This window comes from Neophocaena asiaeorientalis, unplaced genomic scaffold (genome assembly GCF_003031525.2).
Source record: "Neophocaena asiaeorientalis asiaeorientalis breed wild unplaced genomic scaffold, Neophocaena_asiaeorientalis_V1.1 scaffold298, whole genome shotgun sequence".
In the NCBI taxonomy this organism is placed as follows: Eukaryota; Metazoa; Chordata; class Mammalia; order Artiodactyla; family Phocoenidae; genus Neophocaena; species Neophocaena asiaeorientalis.
The window spans coordinates 96,884-118,035 of record NW_020171997.1 but is presented as its reverse complement, the minus strand read 5'-3'; the positions used below and the strand labels follow the sequence as shown (position 1 = coordinate 118,035).

Below are 21,152 nucleotides of genomic sequence, written 5' to 3'. Positions count from 1 at the left end.
AATTGCCAGAACAAGTCATATGTACAAAGTCAGTAACCTTAGCTTCCACATGTTTCTAATTCAGTAGGCATATTAACAGAGTCTTAGAGAATCTCTGCCTTTCCTAAGAAGTCAGTTGGCAGTTATTTTTCTCATTGCCTATCCAGAAACCCTTCTTCCTTATCTCTAGGTTCTAGATAGTTGAGAATATCTTTTTGCCAATTAGTTAAATGCTAATTTACCAATTAGTAGGGTAATACTATCTTAATTTGTATCTTGCTTCCTATGTTTCAATTTCATTTTATGTCTGTTGTTATGTTTGGAATAACCTGAGAATTACTTTCTAATTTGTGAACTGCATAGAAGTGAGTTTTAAATATTATGTGGGAGGTCCAATCAATATGAAAGAAATTAGGTTTGACTTAGGACAAATCAAACTATAAAAGGATTTACTTTTCTTTCTTTAATCTTTTTTCCCTAAAAACAAACACATTAACAAATTCATAAGTTGGAAAGGGTTAAGTAGTCCAAAACATATAAAGTCTTTCATAATCCTACCACCAGAGAGTACCACTGTTAGTTGTGTGGTTATATTCTCCTAATATCTTATCATTTTTAAAACTAATTTAAATATTAATTATGAAATACTTGATACATGCAAAGAATATATGTAATACACATGTAAGTTATGAACCTAACAACCAGGAACCCACTATTTGACTTAGGAAGTAGAACATCACCAGTACTGTTGAAGACCCCTGTGAGTTTCACCACAATTCCATCCCTGTAACTTCCCCACAATCTGAGGTAATAAGTATTCTGATTTAAAAAAATCATCTTCTTGCTTTTCTTTGTTTTGACCAAATATAGGTATCCTCAGAAAGCTTGTGCTATATTTTGTTTGCCTTTTAACATTATAAAAATGGTTTAATACTTGTTTTAGTCTCTGTAATTTGTTTTTTTTCCACTTAATATCAAGCTTGTAAGATTTGTCTTTTTAATGCATATAGCTCTGGTTCATTCATTTTCATTGCTGTATAGTATTCCATTGTGTGAATATACTATAATTTATTCTCTTATCAATGGGCATTTGCCTGCTTTCTAGGTTTACAAAACCATATCTTAAATGAAATATATAAATGCCACGTATGGTGATGCTTCACTAATCCTTTGATGCTCGTAAACTTAAATGGCACCATTTAAATGAAACTAAAAAGTCAGAAGAGAGCTAAGAGGGCTTCCCTGGTGGCGCAGTGGTTGAGAGTCCGCCTGCCGATGCAAGGGACACGGGTTCGTGCCCCGGTCCGGGAAGATCCCACATGCCGCGGAGCGGCTGGGCCCGTGAGCCATGGCCGCTGAGCCTGCGCGTCCAGAGCCTGTGCTCCGCAATGTGAGAGGGACCACAGAGGCCCACGTACAGTAAAAAAAAAAACCAAAAAAAAACAGAAGAGAGCTAAGAATAATTTTTCTGGACTAATGTTTTTACATCAACATTTTGGATATTGGCCTCTGAGCCTGTGCCAGTTTGTATTCCTACTTTATTATATCAATTATATTAATAGTAATAATCTATTTCTGTATCATTTTTGAATATTACTTAAATTTTATAAACTCTATGTGTTACTAATAGCAATAGCTATTCCTTATTGTATAGTTGCTCCATGCCAGGTACTGTACCAAACAAATTTTATGCATTTATACCTCCTGACAGTTTTGAATCTTTTTTTCATTTGGAGATAATTTCAAGCTTACAAAAAAGTTGCAAAAATAAACATAGTTGCAAAGAACACTCATATTCCCTTTACCTAGATACACCTATTGATAACATTTTATTCCATTTGTGCTCCTCTGTGTGTGTGTCTCTGAACATTTCATTTTTTCCTGAACCACTTGAGGATAAGTTATATACATTATTCCTTTTTACCCCAAAATACTTCAGTGTATATTTTCCCAAAACAAGGATTTTTCTTGTATACCTTAGTACAGTAAATTTAACATTAGATGAAAATGTGTTATACAATTATATCAGTCTACTGTTCGTATTCTAATTTTGTCAATTGACCCAATAACGTCTTTACAGCATTATTTTCCCACAGTACAGCAATCTGTCTCGGGTCAGGTGTTATGTTTATTTATTAACATCTTTATTGGAGTATAATTGCTTTACAATGGTGTGTTAGTTTCTGCTTTATAAAAGTGAATCAGCTGTACATATACAAGTGTTATGTTTAGATGTCATGTCTCTTTAACCTCCTTTAATCTAGGATATTCTTCTCTTTGCTTTTTATGGCATTGATGTTTTCGAGAGACATTCTTCGCTCTCCCCAACACCCATCAACCCCTGGCTTTTAATAGCACCTTTTCCTTGTTTTGGGTTTATCTGATATTTCTTCATGATTTTGATTCGAGTTGTTTTCTTAGCTGGAACACTGCATAGGTGACATGCTATCATATCTGGAGGTACTCAATGTCTGTTTGTCTTTTATTGGTGAGGTTCATTTGAGCACCTGGTCAAGGTGTTGTCCAGTTTCTTCACTGTATTAATTACTGTGTTTTTACCCCATCACAAGTAATAAGCAATCTGTGGGGAGACACTTTCAAGACCATAAAAATGTCCTTCTCCTCATTAAAACTTTCCCTTATGTTTAGCAGTCACTGCTGAATCTTATCTGATCCAGTCTTTACTCTGGCAGTTGCAAAAAGTTTTAATTTTTTCACCTCCAGACCTCCTTCTACTTTTACCATTTGGCACTTGGAATGTTGTTATCACTGAGAATCCTCCTCTCTAGTTTGCCTGTGTAGTTACTACCGGTTTGTTTATTTTTCTATTTATCTGTCCGTCTACCTGTCTACCAACTTACCTGCCTATCCATCTATCCATCCATTTATCCCATTATCGTAGGATTATTGGTGTGACTCAAATTCCTATCTTTTCAATATTTTATAATTCATTACTACACTTAATTAGTGTTCAAATTGTCCCAGATTCAGCTAATGGAGCCCCTTCAAACTGGCTCCTATGTCCTTGTGACATGCCTGTGTTTTTGAGTAATTTCTTAATTTCTGGCATAGCAAAATATTCTAGTCTCATCTTGTATATACCCTAAGCACTGGAGTCAGCCGTTTCTTGAAGATCCCTGGTTCCTTTTAGTGGGGAATTGTATTCAATACTACGATCTGAGCATTGGGTTTCATGGCAATTTTTAAAACAGATGGTATTATTCAATTTTACATATTAGAGAACTAAGTCTCAAGAGAGGTTAAGTAATATAACAGCTGGTAAATAGTGGAAACAAGATTTAAATTCAGGTCTCTCTCTTAAGCATCATGCTCTTTTCAGTTACACTGTAGCCTTTAGTCATGTCATCTGGTTTCCTTTCCTTCCTTCCTTCCTTTCTTCCTGCCGCCTTCCTTCCTTCCTTTTTTTTAGTCTAAATTGATACAAAAGTTTGCTATCATTTAATTTTTGCAGATAAGAAAAAGATCCTTGAAATTAAAGATTCATGCGGTGGACACTGCTTCCAAGAACTTGAACAGGCAAAGCAGGAATGTCAAGATCTGAAAAGAAAACTGGAGAAATGCTATAGGCATTTTCAGCATTTAGAAAGGAAGCACAAAGCTGTAGTGGAAAAAATCGGAGGTTAGCATTTAAAGTAGCACTGCTACCAGGATAAATCTCTTTGATCCTTTTGAAATGTTCAAATGTGACATTGTAATTAATGTAGGCGCTGATTCTCTTTGGGGTTAATTATAAACTAATTTGGACCTTATTTTTACTAACCAACTTATTATTATTGAACTCAAGAGGAAAATTGGAGCTCTGATTAAAAGGTCACATTCCTTCTTTTTTTGATTGAATAGCTTCTGAGTGCTCAATATGTGTCAAGCAGCATTGTAGGCACTGGGGATACAGCATTGAAGACGTCAGACAAAATTCCACTTTTGATGCTGATGCACAGGACTCTGTTCTCTGCCTTCAGGAAGCTTACCATTAAGTGAGGAGAACTGAAAATAGATTAATAAATAATTTCAGCTCTGAGTATCTGGCCGTATGTTCGTGTAAACCTGGAAGAAAGGATGTTAATTAACTTTTCCTCCTATTAAAGTTAAGGAAGACTTGACTTAGCCTTGAAAGATGAAGGTGTTTGCCAAAGAGAACAGCATTCTAGGCAGCGGGAGAAGACATGACCCAAGGCATATGGGTCTGATCTGGCCTCCTTTCCGCCCATTCTTCACAGCAGTGTCAGGAAATTATCTAAGAGGGATATCTTCTGCCATTTCCTATTGCCCTTTTGAAGAAGGGAGGCTATTGGGCTCATGAGGCTGCTCCCTCTTACCTTTCACTGTTGCCTTGTATCCTTTATATGTGTGCTTTATATTCTTTACATTTGTGCTTTATATTCTTTACATTTGAAATATTTCAGACGCTTCAGCTGGTCGGGGATTTTCTTCTACTGCTGGAGCTTGAATACAATATTATCATTCTGTCCTACACTTTCCCCTCTCATTCTCGTTTCGGTCTAACTCTTCCTCATCCTTTAGGATTCAACTGAGAAGACACCTTATCTGCAGAGCCTTGATTTTCCCCAGTCTGGGTTAGACGGGCCGCTCCTATGAGGCCCCAGAGCACTTGGCTCTTCCTCAATTAACATTCTGCATTTCACTTTTTGGTTACTTGCCCACTATCTTTTTTAACCTATAAATTTCTTGAGAATAAGGAATTATCTTTGTTCTTCCTTATAGTCATGGTGCCCATTACATACCAGACAGTAATAAATGTTTGAATGAATGAAGGACTGAATGCAAGGGTCTCAAATAATGTGTCATCCAGGAAAGACCAGACAGATAGGTTCACTTTCTTTTTCTGCATTCACCTCTGTCACTTTCCTGGACACCAGTTATCTCTGCTTACAGTCTCGCCCCTCCAATCCATTCTCCATCAGGCAGCTAGAGCGACCTTTTTTTTTTTTTTTTTTTTTTTTTTTGTCTTCTGGTGTCTGATTTATTCTGAGTGCACAATTAGTGTTGCTTTATTTCAGTTTCTGGCTATTTGGCACGCAGTTTAGATACAGGCTCTGTTAATGACATACTTCCTGAATCAACCTTTTTGAGGTATTATTATTACAATTATTAGGATATTTTCTATTCAAAAAACAAAACTGAAGACAACAGTTTAAAATCCCCAAAGACATTCTAGATGCATAAGTAATACATAAAGACTCTACCAGTTGGAGAATTTCTGAAGGAATAGAGCAACCTTTTAAAAAAGTAAATTGGATCGTCACACTGTCTTGTTTCAAGGCTTCAGTGACTTGTCTGGCTCTCGGTATGAAATACAAACACTTTAACATGGAGTTTAAGAAGCCCTTCATGATCCCACATCTGCCAGCCCCTCAACCTTGTTCCCCAACTGCCCCTGCCCAGCCCTCTTATTCTCTAATAGAGCTGTGGTAGGGGTTTCATTGTCTCTTTTCTCCGAGTCTCTTTGCATCTCTTCCTTTACCCCACCGTCTGTCTTCCCATCGGGTCACATTGCCTGGCTAACCCTACTCATCAAAGCCCTGGCTCATGCCTTCCTCAGAGAGGCTTTCCTAACTACCCCAGACTTGGTCAGGTTCCTCCGTTAGACATTCTCCACAGCTCCTGTGAGTTTTATAACATTCATGAGCTTGCCATTATTTATTGTCTCTATTCTCCTTTGGAGTGTGATGGTCCTAGCACTTAGCACAGGACCTGGCATCATGGCACACTCGGTAAATCTTGTTGCCCAAGAGCAGCCACCTACTCCCACCTACTGCTTGCTAAGTCTGCTAGACATAGATGATAATTACTTTAAGGAAAGAAAGGGTTTTAGGAATTTTGAGTTAAAAAACAACAGAGTTCCCATGGTGATTGCTTAGGTCTTTAATAGAGGCCAGAGAGTAAATTTGTCCAACTGTGGATGTAGATACAGTGTGGCTATTGTAAATTTGATGAAAATTTGTTTTACATAATGAAATGACAAGGGCAGTTGGATGTGATTATTCTTTATAAATAATAATATTTAGCACAATACATTGTGATCATACAGTAGTTATTCTACATAGTGCTTTTTGAGGCTGATAACTTCTATAATTCGTGGACTTAGAAATAATCCAACGAAGTTGATAGTTAGCTCAAAACAGCAGGCTGATAAAAGGAGTCAGGGTCAGAATTTAAGTCATCTGATAGTTTGATTTCAGTGTTTGTCTTAATGGAAATCTATTAGTTGATAATATTTTTGTTATTGTTTTTTGTTTCTTAAATCCCATTTTCCACTGTCATGGGAGCATTTATTGAAAAGTGATGGTGTAAGAGTGAGTGGTTTAGAAATATACAAGCTATATCCATCGCTGGGGGAACAGACTGATTCATTCCCCAACTTATAGGGTGTGTTGAAAGGGTGGCGTAGCAGGAAATATGGGGTGCCATGTTCATAGGTATTAAATGTTGATATTGCCAGGCCTTGTATAAGGCGCCGTTCACTTACTATATTATTTCCATTATAATCTTCAAGGTAGGTGATACTATCCCCACTTTACATATGAAAAAACTCAGGTTCGGAAAGATTAAGTAATCTGCCTAAGCTCATCCAGCTGGTTAGAAGAAAAGCTAGGATTTAAACCCTTGTCTCTCTGACTCTGAAATTCATGCTTTGTTCTCTCTACCACATGGACTCCGTCAGTCTCCTCATCTTCTTTTTAAAAGTTCAAAGAATTGAACATCTTACATTATTTCGGAAAATGGCACCTACTTAAGCTTAATATTTTTTTAATTTTGTATTGAGGTACTTGTTCAATGATCATTTATATGAGCATAGACTGTATACCAGGGTCCATGAGGGACATGGAATTAGGAAACCTACTATGTTTCCAAATAAAGCCTTTAGTCTAACTGGAAAACAAAACACATGCATATAAAACAATTGGAAATTTATTCCAGGACAGTGTGTAACCCAGAACAAGGTGAAAATGGAATATAGATTTAAAGTGCTGAGAAAATAGAACAGGGAGTGGTCAGATTAGGGTTTATCAGGGAATGAATGACACAGGGAGCAAATGGAAAATTTTCAGTCTCCTTTATAGAAATTTGTGCTGGTAATTTAAGGGAAAGACTGAGAGAAAAAGAGATTAATTGACCAATATACTATAAACTTTCTTTTTTAGAAGAGAATAGTAAAGTTGTTGAAGAATTATTAGAAGAAAACAATGACATGAAGAATAAATTGGAAGAACTGAGAACACTTTGTAAAACACCACCACCAAGGTAGGCTTTTACTATTACAAAGAAATCGTTTATTTCTGAGTATCTTTGCTTTTTTTTAAAAATATCAGTCGTATCAATAATATCATACCAAGAATATCAGTTACTTTTATTGTTACATAGCAAAAAGTATAAAAAAGAAGAAAATCTTCTAAAACTCTGTCCCCAGAAGATATCCTTTATTTAGTATATGTGCTGCCGAAGCGAGCGCTTTACCCTTTACTTAAGCCCTTTTATACACACACAACATGTACACGTTTTAAAAATTGAGATTATCATATAAGCTATTTTGTAACCTTTTGTTAATATTATAAGATAAACACTTCCTCCGTGTCATTGGATATACTCCTATAATGTGCTTTTCAATAGCTGCATAGATTTTCATCATGGGGATTTATCATGATTTATTTAAGTAACTGTAACACAAGTTGTTGGCATTTTTCTCCTAACTAATTATAATAAAGATCCTCGTATGTGAATTTTTTAGCACATCTTAGCTTATTTTATTGGAATATATATATATATATATTTTTTCAAGTTACATTTTTCACTTAAAATCTCTGTTTTTGCAATCTTTGGTTTGTTTTTAGGTCACTGTCAGAAGGGGCCATTGAACATTCTTGCCTGCCATGCAATGCGGTGGCCTTGGAAGAACTTCGTGGGCAGTACATTAAAGCTGTAAAAAAAATTAAGCGTAAGTCCCTAAAGAGATTCCCAAGATTTTAAGGTGGTTTGGGTCTTTTTTGTAACTAGCAGTAGTAATTTTGGGGAATTTTCTGAACTACCTTGTTCTTACCTGCTTTTAGAAGAGATCACTGATAGCTTTTCTAAGTTATGTAGATGATTTTACCCAAGTAAATTTGGAGTTTGCCCCCCAAATTTTGGAAGTGGCACAAGGATAGAGCTATTTTTATATTGTTAATTATCCTGGGGGTTTTTTTTGGACACTGATATATATATTTTTAAAGTATAATTGACATATACCACTATATTCGTTTCAGGTGTATAACATAATGGTTTGATATTTGTATGTGATCACCACAATGTCTAGTTTCCCCATCACCATACAAAGTTACAAAATATACAACACAGTAGTAGTTCCCCCTTATCTGAGGATTTGCTTTTGTGGTTTCGGTTATCTGTGGTCAACTGGAGTCAGAAAACATTAAGTGGAAAATTCCAGAAATAAATAGTTAATAAGTGTTAAACTGTGGGCCATTCTGAGTAGCATGATGAAATCTCATGCCATCCTGCTACATCTGCCTCCAGATATGAATCATCTCTTTGCCCAGCATATCCTGTCTGTTAGTCAGTTAGTAGCCACCTTGATTACCAGATCCACTGTATCACAGTGCTTGTGTTCGTCACCCTTCTTTTACTTAATAAAGCCCTCAAAGTACAAGAGTAGTGATGCTGACAGTTCATCTATGCCAAAAAGAAGCCGTAAGGTGCTTCCTTTAAGTGAAAAGGTGAAAGTTCTTGACTTAATAAGGAAAGAAAAAAAGAATCATATGGTGAGGTTGCTGATCTACAGTAAGAACAAATCTTCTATCCGAGAAATTGTGAAGAAAGAAAATAAAAGTGTATGCTAGTTTTGCTGTCACACGTCAAACTGCGAAAGTTACGGGCACAGTGAATGATTAGTGCTTAGTTAAAATGGAAAAGACATTAAATATGTACAATAAGATATTTTGAGAGAGATCACATTCAAATAACTGTTAAAATATATTGTTAAGGGCGTCCCTGGTGGCACAGTGGTTGAGAGTTCGCCTGCCGATGCAGGGGACACGGGTTTGTGCCCTGGTCCGGGAAGATCCCACATGCCGCAGAGCAGCTGGGCCCGTGAGTCATGGCCGCTGAGCCTGCGCGTCCGGAGCCTGTGCTCCTCAACAGGAGAGGCCACAACAGTGAGAGGCCTGCATACCACAAAAAATAAATAAATAAATGAAATAAAATAAAATAAAATATATTGTTAAAATTGCTCTATTTTATTATTAATTATTGTTAATCTCTTACTGTGCTTAATTTATAAAATAAATGTTATGACATGTATGTATGTATAGGAAAAAATGTAGTATATTTAGGGTTCAGTACTTGGTTTCAGGCATCCATTAGGGGTCTTGGAATGTATCCCCTGCGGAAAAGGGGAGACTACTCTACAATATTATTCACTATAGTCACCGTGCTGTACATTACATCCCCATGACTTATTTATGATTGGAAATTTGTACATATTGACCCTCTTCTCCCATTTTTCCCACCCTCCAACCCTCTCCCCTCTGGCAACCACCAGTCTGTTCTCTATTTGCTTTGTTTTTTTAGATTCCACATATAAGTGAATTCATACAATATTTGTCTTTCTCTGTCTGACAGTTCACTTAGCATAACGCCCTCAAGATCCACCCAGGTTGTCACAAATGGAAGCAATTTCATTCTTTTTTATGGCCAAGTAGTATCATTGTATGTATGTACCACATCTTCTTTATCCATTCATCCATTGATGGATGCTTAAGTTGTTTGGCTATATTGGCTATTGTAAATGATGCTGCAATGAACATAGGCACACGTGTATCTTTTCAAATTAGTGTTTTCATTTTCTTTTGGTAAATATCCAGAAGTGAAAATGCTGGATCATATAGTAGTACTATTTTTCTTTTTTTGAGGAATCTCCATATTGTTTCCCATAGTGGCTGTACCAGTTTGCATTCCCATCAACAATGCATAGGGTTTCCCTTTTCTCCACATGCTCTCTAACACTTCTTGGTCTTTTTGATGGTAGCCATTCTAACAGGTATGAGGTGATATCTTATTGTGATTTTGATTTGCATTTCCCTGATGATTAGTGATGTTGAGCATCTTTTCATATACTTGTTGTCCATGTCTATGTTTTCTTTGGAAACCTGTCTGTTCAGATCTTCTGCCCATTTTTAATCAGATTGATTGTTTTTTGTTATTGAGTTGTATGAGTTCTTTTTATATTTTGGAAATTAATCCTCATTGGATATATAATTTGCAAATATCTTCTCCCATTCAATAGGTTGCCTTTTTTATTTTGTTGATGGTTTCCTTTGCTCTGCAGAGCATTTCAGTTTGATGTAGTCCCACTTGTTTATTTTTGTATATATTGCCACTGCTTTTGGAGTTAGATCCAAAAAAATATCACTAAGACCAATGTCAGTGAGCTTACTGCCAGTGTTTTCTTCTAGGAGTTTTATAGTTTCTGGTCTTACAATCAAGTCCTTAATCCATTTTGAGTTGATTTTGTTTATGGTATAAAGAAAGTAGTCCAGTCTGATTCTTCTGCATGTGGCTGCCCAGTTTTCCCATCACAATTTTTTGAAGAGATTGTCCTTTCCCCATTGTATATTCTTGCCTCCTTTGTTGTAAATTAATTGACCATGTGTGAGGGGGTTTATTTCTGGGCTCCGTATATTGTTTCATTGATCTGTTTGGCTGTGATGTCAATACCAAACTGCTTTAATTACTATAGCTTTGTATTGTAGTTTGAAACCAGGAAGCGTGATGCCTCCAGCCTTTGTTGTTCTTTTTCAAGATTGTTTTGGCTATTTGGGATCTTTTGTGGTTCCACACAAATTTTAGGAATTTGCTAAGCTACTCCAACTTTCTTTTGGTTTCCATTTGCATGAAACATTTTTCCATCCCTTCCCTTTTAGCCTGTATATGTCCTTACATCTGAAGTGAGTCTCTTTAACATTTCTTGTATTTCCTATTTTTCTGTTGAAGTTCTCTCTGTGTTCATTTTTATTGGTGAGCGTCTTTATGACCATTACTTTGAACTCTTTATCAGGTAAGTTACTTACATCCCTTTCATTAAGGGTTTTTTCTGGGGTTTTGTCTGGTTCTTTCATTTGGAACATATTTCTCTGTTTCTTCATTATGCTTGACTCTCTATGTGTTTATTTCTATGTAACAGCTACCTCTCCCAGTCTTGAAGGAGTGGTCACAGGAAGACTGGGGTGTATTTCAGGCTGCTGTCTGTGCAGTGTCCTGGGGGTTGTAGCTTGCCAAGAATTCTCTCTCCAGTTGTTTCAGTCCTGTGAGGTCCAGAAATGCAAGCCCTCTAGCCACCAGAGCCAGGTGTTCAAGGGGTGTCCCCTGTGTGAACTGTGCACACCTGCTGGGTTTGGTGTGTTGGGGCTTCAGCGGAACACCAGGCTGGGTTTGGCATGGTGGGGCCGCCATGGAGTCCAAGGGTGGGGCAAGTGGCTCTAGCAAGGTAGAGGGAGAGTGTAAAAATGGCGCCTGCAAGGGCCAGTACTAGTAAGGTAGGAGAGTACAAAAATGGTTTCCGCCAGCACCTCTGTTCCCTGGGAGAGTTCTAACAGATTCTGCCCTTCTGGCAGATGCTTTAAGATCAGCAAGTACATCTCCTTAACATAAGGTCTAGGTATTTTTAATGCTGCTATTTTTGCACTGGGTTCCTGAGTTGATTGAGTCTGTGCGTGAGTCCTGTAGGAGCAGAATCTCAGGTTCCTACAGCACTTTGTGTCTTCTGGACGTAAGCCCCATTAGTTTTCAAAGCCAGGTGTTTTAGGGGCTCATCTCTCTGGAGCAGGTCCTAAGGGTTGGGGCACCTGATGTGGGGCTCAAACCCCTTCCTCCTCAGGAAGAAGCTTTGTTTTTGTGATATTCCTCCTGATTGTGGGATATCATGCCAAGGGTGAAGGTTTTGGCAAGATTGTGTCTCTGCATCTCCTACTCACCTTGATGTGTCCCCTTTGTCCTTTGTGTGGGGTGGCTCTTGGGCTAGTTCTCAGGTCTTTTTCAGAGACAGTTGTTCCATATGTAGCTGTAGATTTGGTGTATCCGTGGGAGGATGAGTTCAGGATTTCCTGTACCGCCATCTTGAACTGCTTCCAAGATTTTTCTTCTTGGACACTAATATTAAACTAAAAATTTCATAATCTTACAACTTAAATAACTACTACCAAAGAAAATGTCATATGAGTTTAAATGAGCAATTACTACTTTCTTCCATAAACTTTTAAGGACCATGAAAAATGGATGTAATTAGGAATTGTTCTGTTGTCTCTATTATTTTCATAATGGATTATGTCATAGATGTAAATTTATTTATCAAGTCCTGTAGTACTAGGTGGTGCCGCATATCCTGCAGAACATTTCTCTGGTTTATGTTTTCCCAGTAGAATACCTCCTGGTTTTTAATTGCAATATTGCATAGTTGGTGTGTATGTCCCAGAACAATATCAGTGTTTACGTACAAGAAATGTATATTTACCTCCTAAAATTGCATTCATTTTAAACAGAATGAGTGGGAAAGGTCTCAAGTTCCAAATATAATTGGTAGATCATCAGAATCATGGTGGAGATGTTTTGAAAAGCCCACTCAGTATCAGTATAGAGAATGTGCTTCTTAGCTGTTGCCAGTACTAACAGAGTACATATTACTAGAAAGAAATTTACATTTTGTTAACAATTATAGTGATTGGAAAGTGAAATTTTAAGCTTTTCTAACATGATAGCTTGTTGTGTATTTATGTGTATTGTTTTACATTTTAGAAGCTGGTTGGAAGTTTTGTTTTGACATGTACTCCATCAAAATTTTTCCCACTTGAAGTAATGAAAAATAGTCTTCCACTTAGCATTTTTGCATAGAATGTGTAATTTTCAGGAAGAGCTTACTGATATTTAGGGAGATTCCTTTATGAGTTGGAATCCTTAATATAATAGGGATGATAATATTCTAGAGGTAGGATGTAGTCCTGGATTTAGGACAAAATGTTAACCTTAAATAGTGGTAGTTCCAATCAAAGCACACTGAGTTAAACATAAAAGGAAGATTTGAAAGCTGTGAACTATTTTTAAATGTAAATTTCAGGAGGCATCATAAGTCTTATCTCTCTCCCTGCAATAGCATTTTGTACGTATCTCTCATGGATTGTAGTATTATATTTAGTTGGATACTCATAAGAGCTGCCAAAAAATTGAATAAATAATGAAGCATGGATTTTCAGAGGACAAGTAAACAGAAGAATATGAATCCAGCTCATATTACCTCATTTCTCTCTTTGTCTGCTTCTCTCTTCCTTTCTGCCTTACCCTTTCTGTATATTTCTTTTTTCTCTTGTCTTAACTAGACATAATATGTAATTGAAATGCATAAATATCTGTGCCTCATATTAATGATAACTGCTTGCTTCAGTGTTTCAAAATATGACAGTTTCTCTGGAGGATATGCCATGTTTCCTTACCGTATATGTCTGTCATCATTGTAAAAGGACTTTTGGATTGCTCCTGCTTTGAGTCTACCAAAATGGTGACCGGAAATATTCCATTTTAATGATTGTAGAAAACTATAATGTTTAAACTATACATCCAGTCACTTCATCTCCCAGAAAATTGGTCTGAAGTCTGCCTCTCCTGTTTTGGAAAAACTGCTAATAAACGTGCATTTTGTGGGGATTCCCCCCGCCCCCAGGTGATATGCTTCGTTATATTCAGGAGAGTAAGGAAAGAGCTGCGGAAATGGTAAAAGCAGAGGTATTGCGAGAACGTCAAGAAACCTCCCGAAAGATGCGCAAATATTATTTGATTTGCCTCCAGCAGATTTTGCAGGATGATGGAAAAGAGGAAGGGTAAGTTCTGTCTGAACAGTGTGTCCTGAGAGTACCAGGACAGCATGTTGTCATTTTCTAAGCATTTTCCTTAGCCACAGAATTAACTGTGTCTACATGATGAGCCATTAGGGATTAAGAGAGGCTTAATGTCTGTGCTGCCCTAAGTGGTGGCAGAGCATATAGGAAAACAGAAATCCTGGGGCTAAGGAAACTTATTTTTTCCTTTAAACTGTATTAATTTCATATTCTCGAATTCCCCACAGGGCTGAGAAAAAGATTATGAATGCTGCTAGCAAACTTGTTATGATGGCAAAATTGCTGGAAACACCTATTTCTAATAGATCCCAGAGCAAAACTACACAGTCAGGTATGTCAAAATGAGTTACTTGAAGGATTTTTCTCTCCCTCTTTTTTAGATATTTAATATCTTTAGTATGAGAGTAGAGAATGTAAGGAGTGAGAGCTGAGTCATCCTATTGTGTGCATGTTTTACTTAAACTGGAAACTTACAAAAAAACAGTGTAGAGTTTCCAGTTCAAGTAGGCAGACTGAGCTTACCCACCAGCTTCCTCCTGCTGATTCCATCCCTAGAAGTGATAGAAAAGATTTTAAACGACAGTATAGAAGGAGAAAAGGAAGAAATTATAACTGAGCTTTTAAAAGTTACAACTGATAAATCAGAGACTGTGAGAAATCCCTGAAAGAAGGCAAACACTGTAAACTGAAGATGGAAACCTCAGTTCAAAACTCCCAGAAGATGATAGTTACAAGTGGGAGCAATATTGAAACTGTTCTACGTGTGAAGGTGGTATGTTCCAGGAGAAGTAGTAAGCCTAGGGGATACCAATGGGGTAATTAGCTGGTGTTCCAGAGCAGCTGAAACCAGGTGGGATTGCCCTCTTTATTTCTACTTATCTTTCTTCCTGAACCTCAGATTGGGCTAGGTAAGAGCAACAGGAACAGAGAGTCTGGGAACTGGGCAGTGCTCTAGGTGGCTAGCCACACCGAGGAGGAACTGAGAGCCCAAATCCCAGAGTACCAGGTATCAGGTCTTTCTACCCTGCTGCTCATTCCTTCCCACTCCACTTCCAACTCCTTTAAACAAGCAGCAGATACTGTACTCAGTACATCTGAAAGATAAGCATTCAACCAAGAATTACCACATATTTATAGAAAGCCAGCACCATGAAGAAAGATACCAAACTCAAAATAAGACAAAGCAAAAAAAAAAAAAAAAAAAAAAAAAAAAAAAAAATCCACAACAGAACTTATACCTAAAAAGATAGAATTAATAGAACAAACAACAGGACCTGAGAATGTTAGAAAAATACAGTATTCTCAGAAAGATGTAGGAGGATATTATAGAGGAAACTAACAATATGCTAAGATTTATACTATTTTCAAGGAGAAGATGTAGTTACTGATAACTCTAGAGATTGCTAGAAAAATATGTTTAAGTATGTGTATAAAAATTTAAGGCTAACTAATAGAGAAATAGAATATATAATTTTCAAAGTAGTAGGGGTAAAACTTGGGAGAAAACGTTTCAATCTAATAATCTAGAAAGAGGAAAAATACATGTAGAAAGCATGGGTAAATAGAAAATAATAGTAGGTTGAAACATCAGCAGTCACACTAAATGTGAATTGGTTAAACTCACTTATTAAAAGACCACAATTTTCAAACAGTTTTAAATATTCTAGACATATGTTATTCCAGATAAGAACATTGTCAAAAATTCAAAATAAAGGGCTGGAAAGTGATATACCAAGCAATGCAATGTTGATATTAGATAAATTATAGAGTTAAATACAATATTAGGTAAATTAGAGTTAGCATTAAACTGACCAAAGTGATAGTTCATAATGATAAAGGAGCAACCTCCCAAGAAGCTATAAATGAATTCTTTCTGTTCAAAATAGAATAACTTAAGAATATATGAATCAAAAGCTGATAGAAAAACATGAAAAAAATTAGTAAATTCGCAGTCACACTGGAAGGATTTGAACATATCTGTGAGGAAATGGGGTTTTTGCACTTCTGGAAAGCTTGAAGCAAAGACTGTTCAGGAATTCCCAAGATTGATGTTGGTAAACGTTCTTCAAATAAAAGCACAGAGATTATTTGTGTAAATTTTGGAATGGCGATGTGAACCTTGGCTATAAAAGGGCAGTGGCATATAACAAGAAAAGAGTTTTCTAGATTTGGGGCAACTGCAAATAATGAATAATGTCCCCAGCAGAAACAAACCCTTTTCAGAGACTTTAAGGACCAAGGTACCCTACTTTGAGATATGATGCCTCTGATTCTGTGCTGTGTGGCTGTTCTGCTTCTGATCAGATTTAGTGTCTTAGCTAATTAAATCGGAAACTATTTTAGCTTTGAGAAAAAGAGAGAAAGTGTGTGAGAGGGATGTGTGTGTGTGTGTGTCTGTCTGTCTGTCTGTCTGTCTGTCTGTCTTGGGTTGGGTGGGTTCTTCCAGCAAACTTTCTCCATCAGAAACTCCATATTTGACATCAGAGCAAGACTGGAAATGTTGCAGTTGGCTCTTGAAATGCTATACCAACTATTACAGAAAATAATACAGCAGGTGGATAGCAATAATAACATTAGATTTCATTAACAAAATTACTCAGCTTTATCTAATAGATATACGTAAAAGAATATTTTAAAATGTCCAGCATTGATGTATTTTCTTTGAGAATGATTAAAATATATATGCATCCCTTGGAAATATATAAAAACATATATTTTTTTCTCCTCTTTCAGTGTTAATTTTCTCCTAATTTTGTTTTCCCCTAATTTTGTGTTCCCTTGTATATAATAGTATTGCCTCTGACTTCAGAGATGCTGACTGGAGTTGAAAAATCAAAAAGAAATGATGTGAATCAGAATATATCGTGTCACAGTGAAAGCAAATCAAACAGTATAAAAACTATTCCTAGAAGTATGTGTGACCAAGCTCCTAAGAGGAGGGCTGCCTGTAACTTACAAAGGCGATTAGAGGACGCAGAGCACGGGGACAGAAAGCATGAGGGTTCCAAAGTGTCACATCCAGGCTTTCAGTTCGGGGATAACAGTCACAAACACCTAGACATTTCGCCAAGGAATGTTTCTCCTGAGTTTGTTCCTTGCAAAGGTGAAAGAGGCTTTGGTTTGCACAAGAAGATAGACCTCCTCGGTGATACTGGCTCTGAATCACTCCAGCACTCAACTGCACACCCCTTTCTCGGATCCTTCGGAAATAAACCCTCACCTAGATATACCCCTAGTCTTTCTGAATCTGAGTCCACGCATATAACTTTTCGAAGTCCTAATGAGAGACTTGGTTTAAAAGTATACAAGTGTAATCCACTAATGGCAAGTGAAAATGCTGCATCTGAGAAAAGTCAAAGTTTGGGTGTTAAGGAAACTCCAGTAAAGGATGGAGGGGGCCTCAGTGACTCTGTAGGCTGGCATTCCAACAGTACCGCTCTACCCTGCAACAGTCATGAAGTGTCATTTTTGCATGATAGGCCACAGGAAACTCTGGATATGCTCGACGAATCTGTTAATTTCAAACACTTCTCAGCAGCAAGTTTTCCTTTAGATTCAGAGAAAAACAGTATGATTCATCAACCTATGAAATGTCAGAGTGGTCATGCACCAGACCTGTCAGAAGAAACCACGTATTCCCCGCCAGGGAAGATCAGCATGACTCTTGGACACCTACCTCATCATAAGGCTGATATATTAAAGTCAGATTTCAAAAAGCTGAGCAGTACAGCACCATCTGCAGTGTGTCCACAGCCTTCAAGAAAATTAATCGCTTCTCTGTCTAACCAACAAGATAGTGGCTTTGATAGCCCATTTGTCAATCTAGACTAACTGTTATACAGTATTTAAGAAGAATCATTAATATATTGATAAGAAAACTGGAAGGGAAGACTTCATACTGAAAAATATTTGTGGGTTCTGCATATTTTGAGATGTTTTAATGATGTCTATCATATGAGTAAAGTATTCTCATAAAATTACTTGAGATATTAAGGTTGCCTTAGTCTTCTAAAGGGCTAATCGTGTATGTGTAATCTGCTTCTGTGTGGTGCTTGTATTTGGTTGCTAAACCACCTATTTTTATACTTATAAATTAGCTCTCTGTGCAGTGTTAAATTATTTAAATAAACTTGCATATGGTCTGTAGAATTGTTATGAATTATTTTTAAATTCATAACGTAGAAATGTTATATTGACATAATTTGAAATTCATCTAGAAAAACATATAAACCTTGATGATTCGTATGTATGATCAGCCAGATTTAATTTTTGAAATTAACCATGTTGAATGAGCCTATAGATTTACTCTTCACATAGTTTTCCTGGAAATCTGTACTCAAGATTTTGATCCTTGCTTTCAGTTAGTGGAAAAGAAGTATTGCAAAGATTGCCACAAAATACATAGCTGTGTCCTGGCTTCATTAATTCAAATATTAGTCTGAATTTTTTTAGTTGGCATTTGCGTTATTTCAAATCTCCTGTGACACCCAGAGACTTTCTTTGTCTCTTTTATGGTTTCATAGTCTTTCTTTCATCTGAAGCATTACTTTTTTTTTTTTTTTAGATTCTGCCTACTTTACACTAATGATTATCGACAAAAATGGTATTGTCTAATACAGTATTTCATGACTTTATTGGGGAATATTTTTGGACTTCACAATGAAAATGGACTAGGTCCAGAGAGGTCAGACATCCAGCAATGCATGGGGCAGTGAAGCATCTCAGTAAGTTGGTTCCCAACCTAGGAGTCTTTCAAGATGCCACACCAGTCATTCACATAGATGAAAAATCTGATTATAGTGATCAGAACTTGGAACTTAACTTCATTATGCTTGTGAACACCAAATACTTTTGTATGGTTTTAATAGACACTGACTTTTTCAGGAATATAACTGCTGGGAAAATGGACAAAAGATTGCATTTTGTCTTGCTTTGGAATTTGGTTCAATGTTTTGGGAAACTCACATTACAGTGGCAAAGTTCGTAGAGGAATTTAAGTTGCTAACTTAGCGCATTTATATCAGTCAGCATTTAGAGCTGTCAGTTCTGGATCTGGTACTTCATTACGTCTTTTAGTCTAGCTGTGTCTGAGCAGTGGCATTTTGAAAGACATATGATCTTACTCAAAGTTTACTTTCAAATTTCTTTTCTCCTGAAGGTGTAGGTAGGTTATATCATCGTTAAGTTTTGTCTTAAAATGGGTTTTACAAAATACTTAATATTAATGAAGGTGTTGGGCTTTATAGAGGCAAAAACCACTGTTTTAGAAGGATGATGTACTTACTACAACTACTATAATAGTCATAATGACTTTTTCACCAAGACCTTCTCACTTGGGTTACTCTAACGGGAGCCAGACTGGTCCCTTTCACTTCTAATTGCATCAACCTCCACACCACCTCCACCCAGCTTTTGAGTGCTTTTTCTGAAATGAAAATCAGATCGTGTTACCTCCCTGCTCTCTGGTAGTTCATCACCGTCTGGTATTCTTTTTTCTTTTAAAAATTTTTTAAATTTTATTTGTTTTTTCTATACAGCAGGTTCTTATTAGTCATCAGTTTTATACACATCAGTGTATACATGTCAATCCCAAGCGCCCAATTCATCCCACCACCACCACCACCACCCCCTGCCGTTTCCCCACCCAGGTGTCCAAACGTTTATTCTCTAAATCTGTATCTCAATTTCTGCCCTGCAAACCGGTTCATCAGTAGCATTTTTCTAGATTCCACATATGTGTGTTAATGTACAGTATTTGTTTTTCTCTTTTCTCTTCTTGGATTGATCCCTTGTTCATTATGTAATGTTCTTCCTTGTCTCTTGAAACATTCTTTATTTTAAAGTCTATTTTATCTGATATGAGTATTGTTACTCCAACTTTCTTTTTTGTTTGTTTTTTTGTTTTTGCGGTACACGGGCCTCTCACTGTTGTGGCCTCTCCCATTGCGGAGCACAGGCTCTGGATTCACAGGCTCAGCAGCCATGGCTCACGGGCCTAGCCGCTTTGTGGCATGTGGGATCTTCTTGGACCGGGGCACGAACCCATGTTGCCTGCATTGGCAAGCGGACTTTCAACCACTGTGCCACCAGGGAAGCCCTACTCCAACTTTCTTTTGATTTCCGTTTGTATGGAGTATCTTTTTCTATCCTTTCACTTTCAGTCTGTATGTGTACCCAGGTCTGAAGTGGGTCTCTTGTGGACAGCATGTATATGGGTCTTGTTTTTGTATCTATTCAGCAAGCCTCTGTCTTTTGGTTGGAGCATTTAATCCATTCACATTTAAGGTAGTTATCGATATGTATATTCCTATGACCATTTTCTTAATTGTTTTGGGTTTGTTTTTGTAGGTCCTTTTCTTCCTTGTGTTTCCCACTTAGAGAAGTTCCTTTAGCATTGTTGTAGAGCTGGTTTGGTGGTGCTGAATTCTGTTACCTTTTGCTTGTCTGTAAAGGTTTTGATTTCTCCATCAAATCTGAATGAGATCCTTGCTGGGTAGAATAATCTTCGTGGTAGGTTGTTCCCTTTCATCACTTTGAGTATATCATGCCACTCCCTTCTGGCTTGTAGAGTTTCTGCTGAGAAATCAGCTGTTAACCTTATGGGAGTTCCCTTGTATGTTATTTGTTGTTTTTCCCTTACTACTTTCAGTAATTTTTATTTGCCTTTAATTTTTGCCAATTTGATTACTATGTGTTTTGGCATGTTTCTCCTTGGGTTTATCCTGTATGGGACTCTCTGCACTTCCTGGACTTTGGTGGCCATTTCCTTTCCCATGTTAGGGAAGTTTTCGACTATAATCTCTTCAAAGATTTTCTCGGGTCCTTTGTATCTCTCTTCTCCTTCTGGGACCCTTATAATGAGAATGTTTTTGTGTTTAACGTTGTCCCAGAGGTCTCTTAGGCTGTCTTCATTTCTTTTCATTCTTTTTTCTTTATTCTGTTCCACAGCAGTGAATTCCACCATTGTGTCTTCCAGCTCACTTATCTGTTCTTCCGCCTCATTTGTTCTGCTATTGCTTCCTTCTAGTGTAGTTTTTATTTCAGTTATTGTATTGTTCATCTCTGTTTGTTTGTTCTTTAATTCTTCTAGGTCTTTGTTAAACATTTCTTGCATCTTCTTGATCTTTGCCTCCATTCTTTTTCCGAGGTCCTGGATCATCTTCACTATCATTATTCTGAATTCTTTTTCTCCACTTCATTTAGTTGTTTTTCTGGGGTTTTATCTTGTTCCTTCTTCTGGTTAATAGCCCTCTGCCT

At 37.0% G+C, this 21,152-nt stretch overlaps 1 protein-coding gene across 1 annotated transcript in view; it reads left to right on the top strand.

Annotated features, from left to right (window-relative positions):
- CEP152 (centrosomal protein 152) overlaps positions 1 to 17,987 on the top strand; it is a 94,351-nt gene extending 76,364 nt beyond the window's left edge. Inside the window, exons 22-27 of the mRNA XM_024748804.1 lie at positions 3,452 to 3,619; positions 7,164 to 7,263; positions 7,851 to 7,954; positions 13,721 to 13,877; positions 14,123 to 14,226; positions 16,687 to 17,987. Of these exons, the coding sequence (XP_024604572.1) occupies positions 3,452 to 3,619; positions 7,164 to 7,263; positions 7,851 to 7,954; positions 13,721 to 13,877; positions 14,123 to 14,226; positions 16,687 to 17,726 (1,673 nt within the window). The 3' untranslated portion in view covers positions 17,727 to 17,987. The remainder of the gene's footprint in view (positions 1 to 3,451; positions 3,620 to 7,163; positions 7,264 to 7,850; positions 7,955 to 13,720; positions 13,878 to 14,122; positions 14,227 to 16,686) is intronic.
- Positions 17,988 to 21,152: the final 3,165 nt, after the last annotated feature.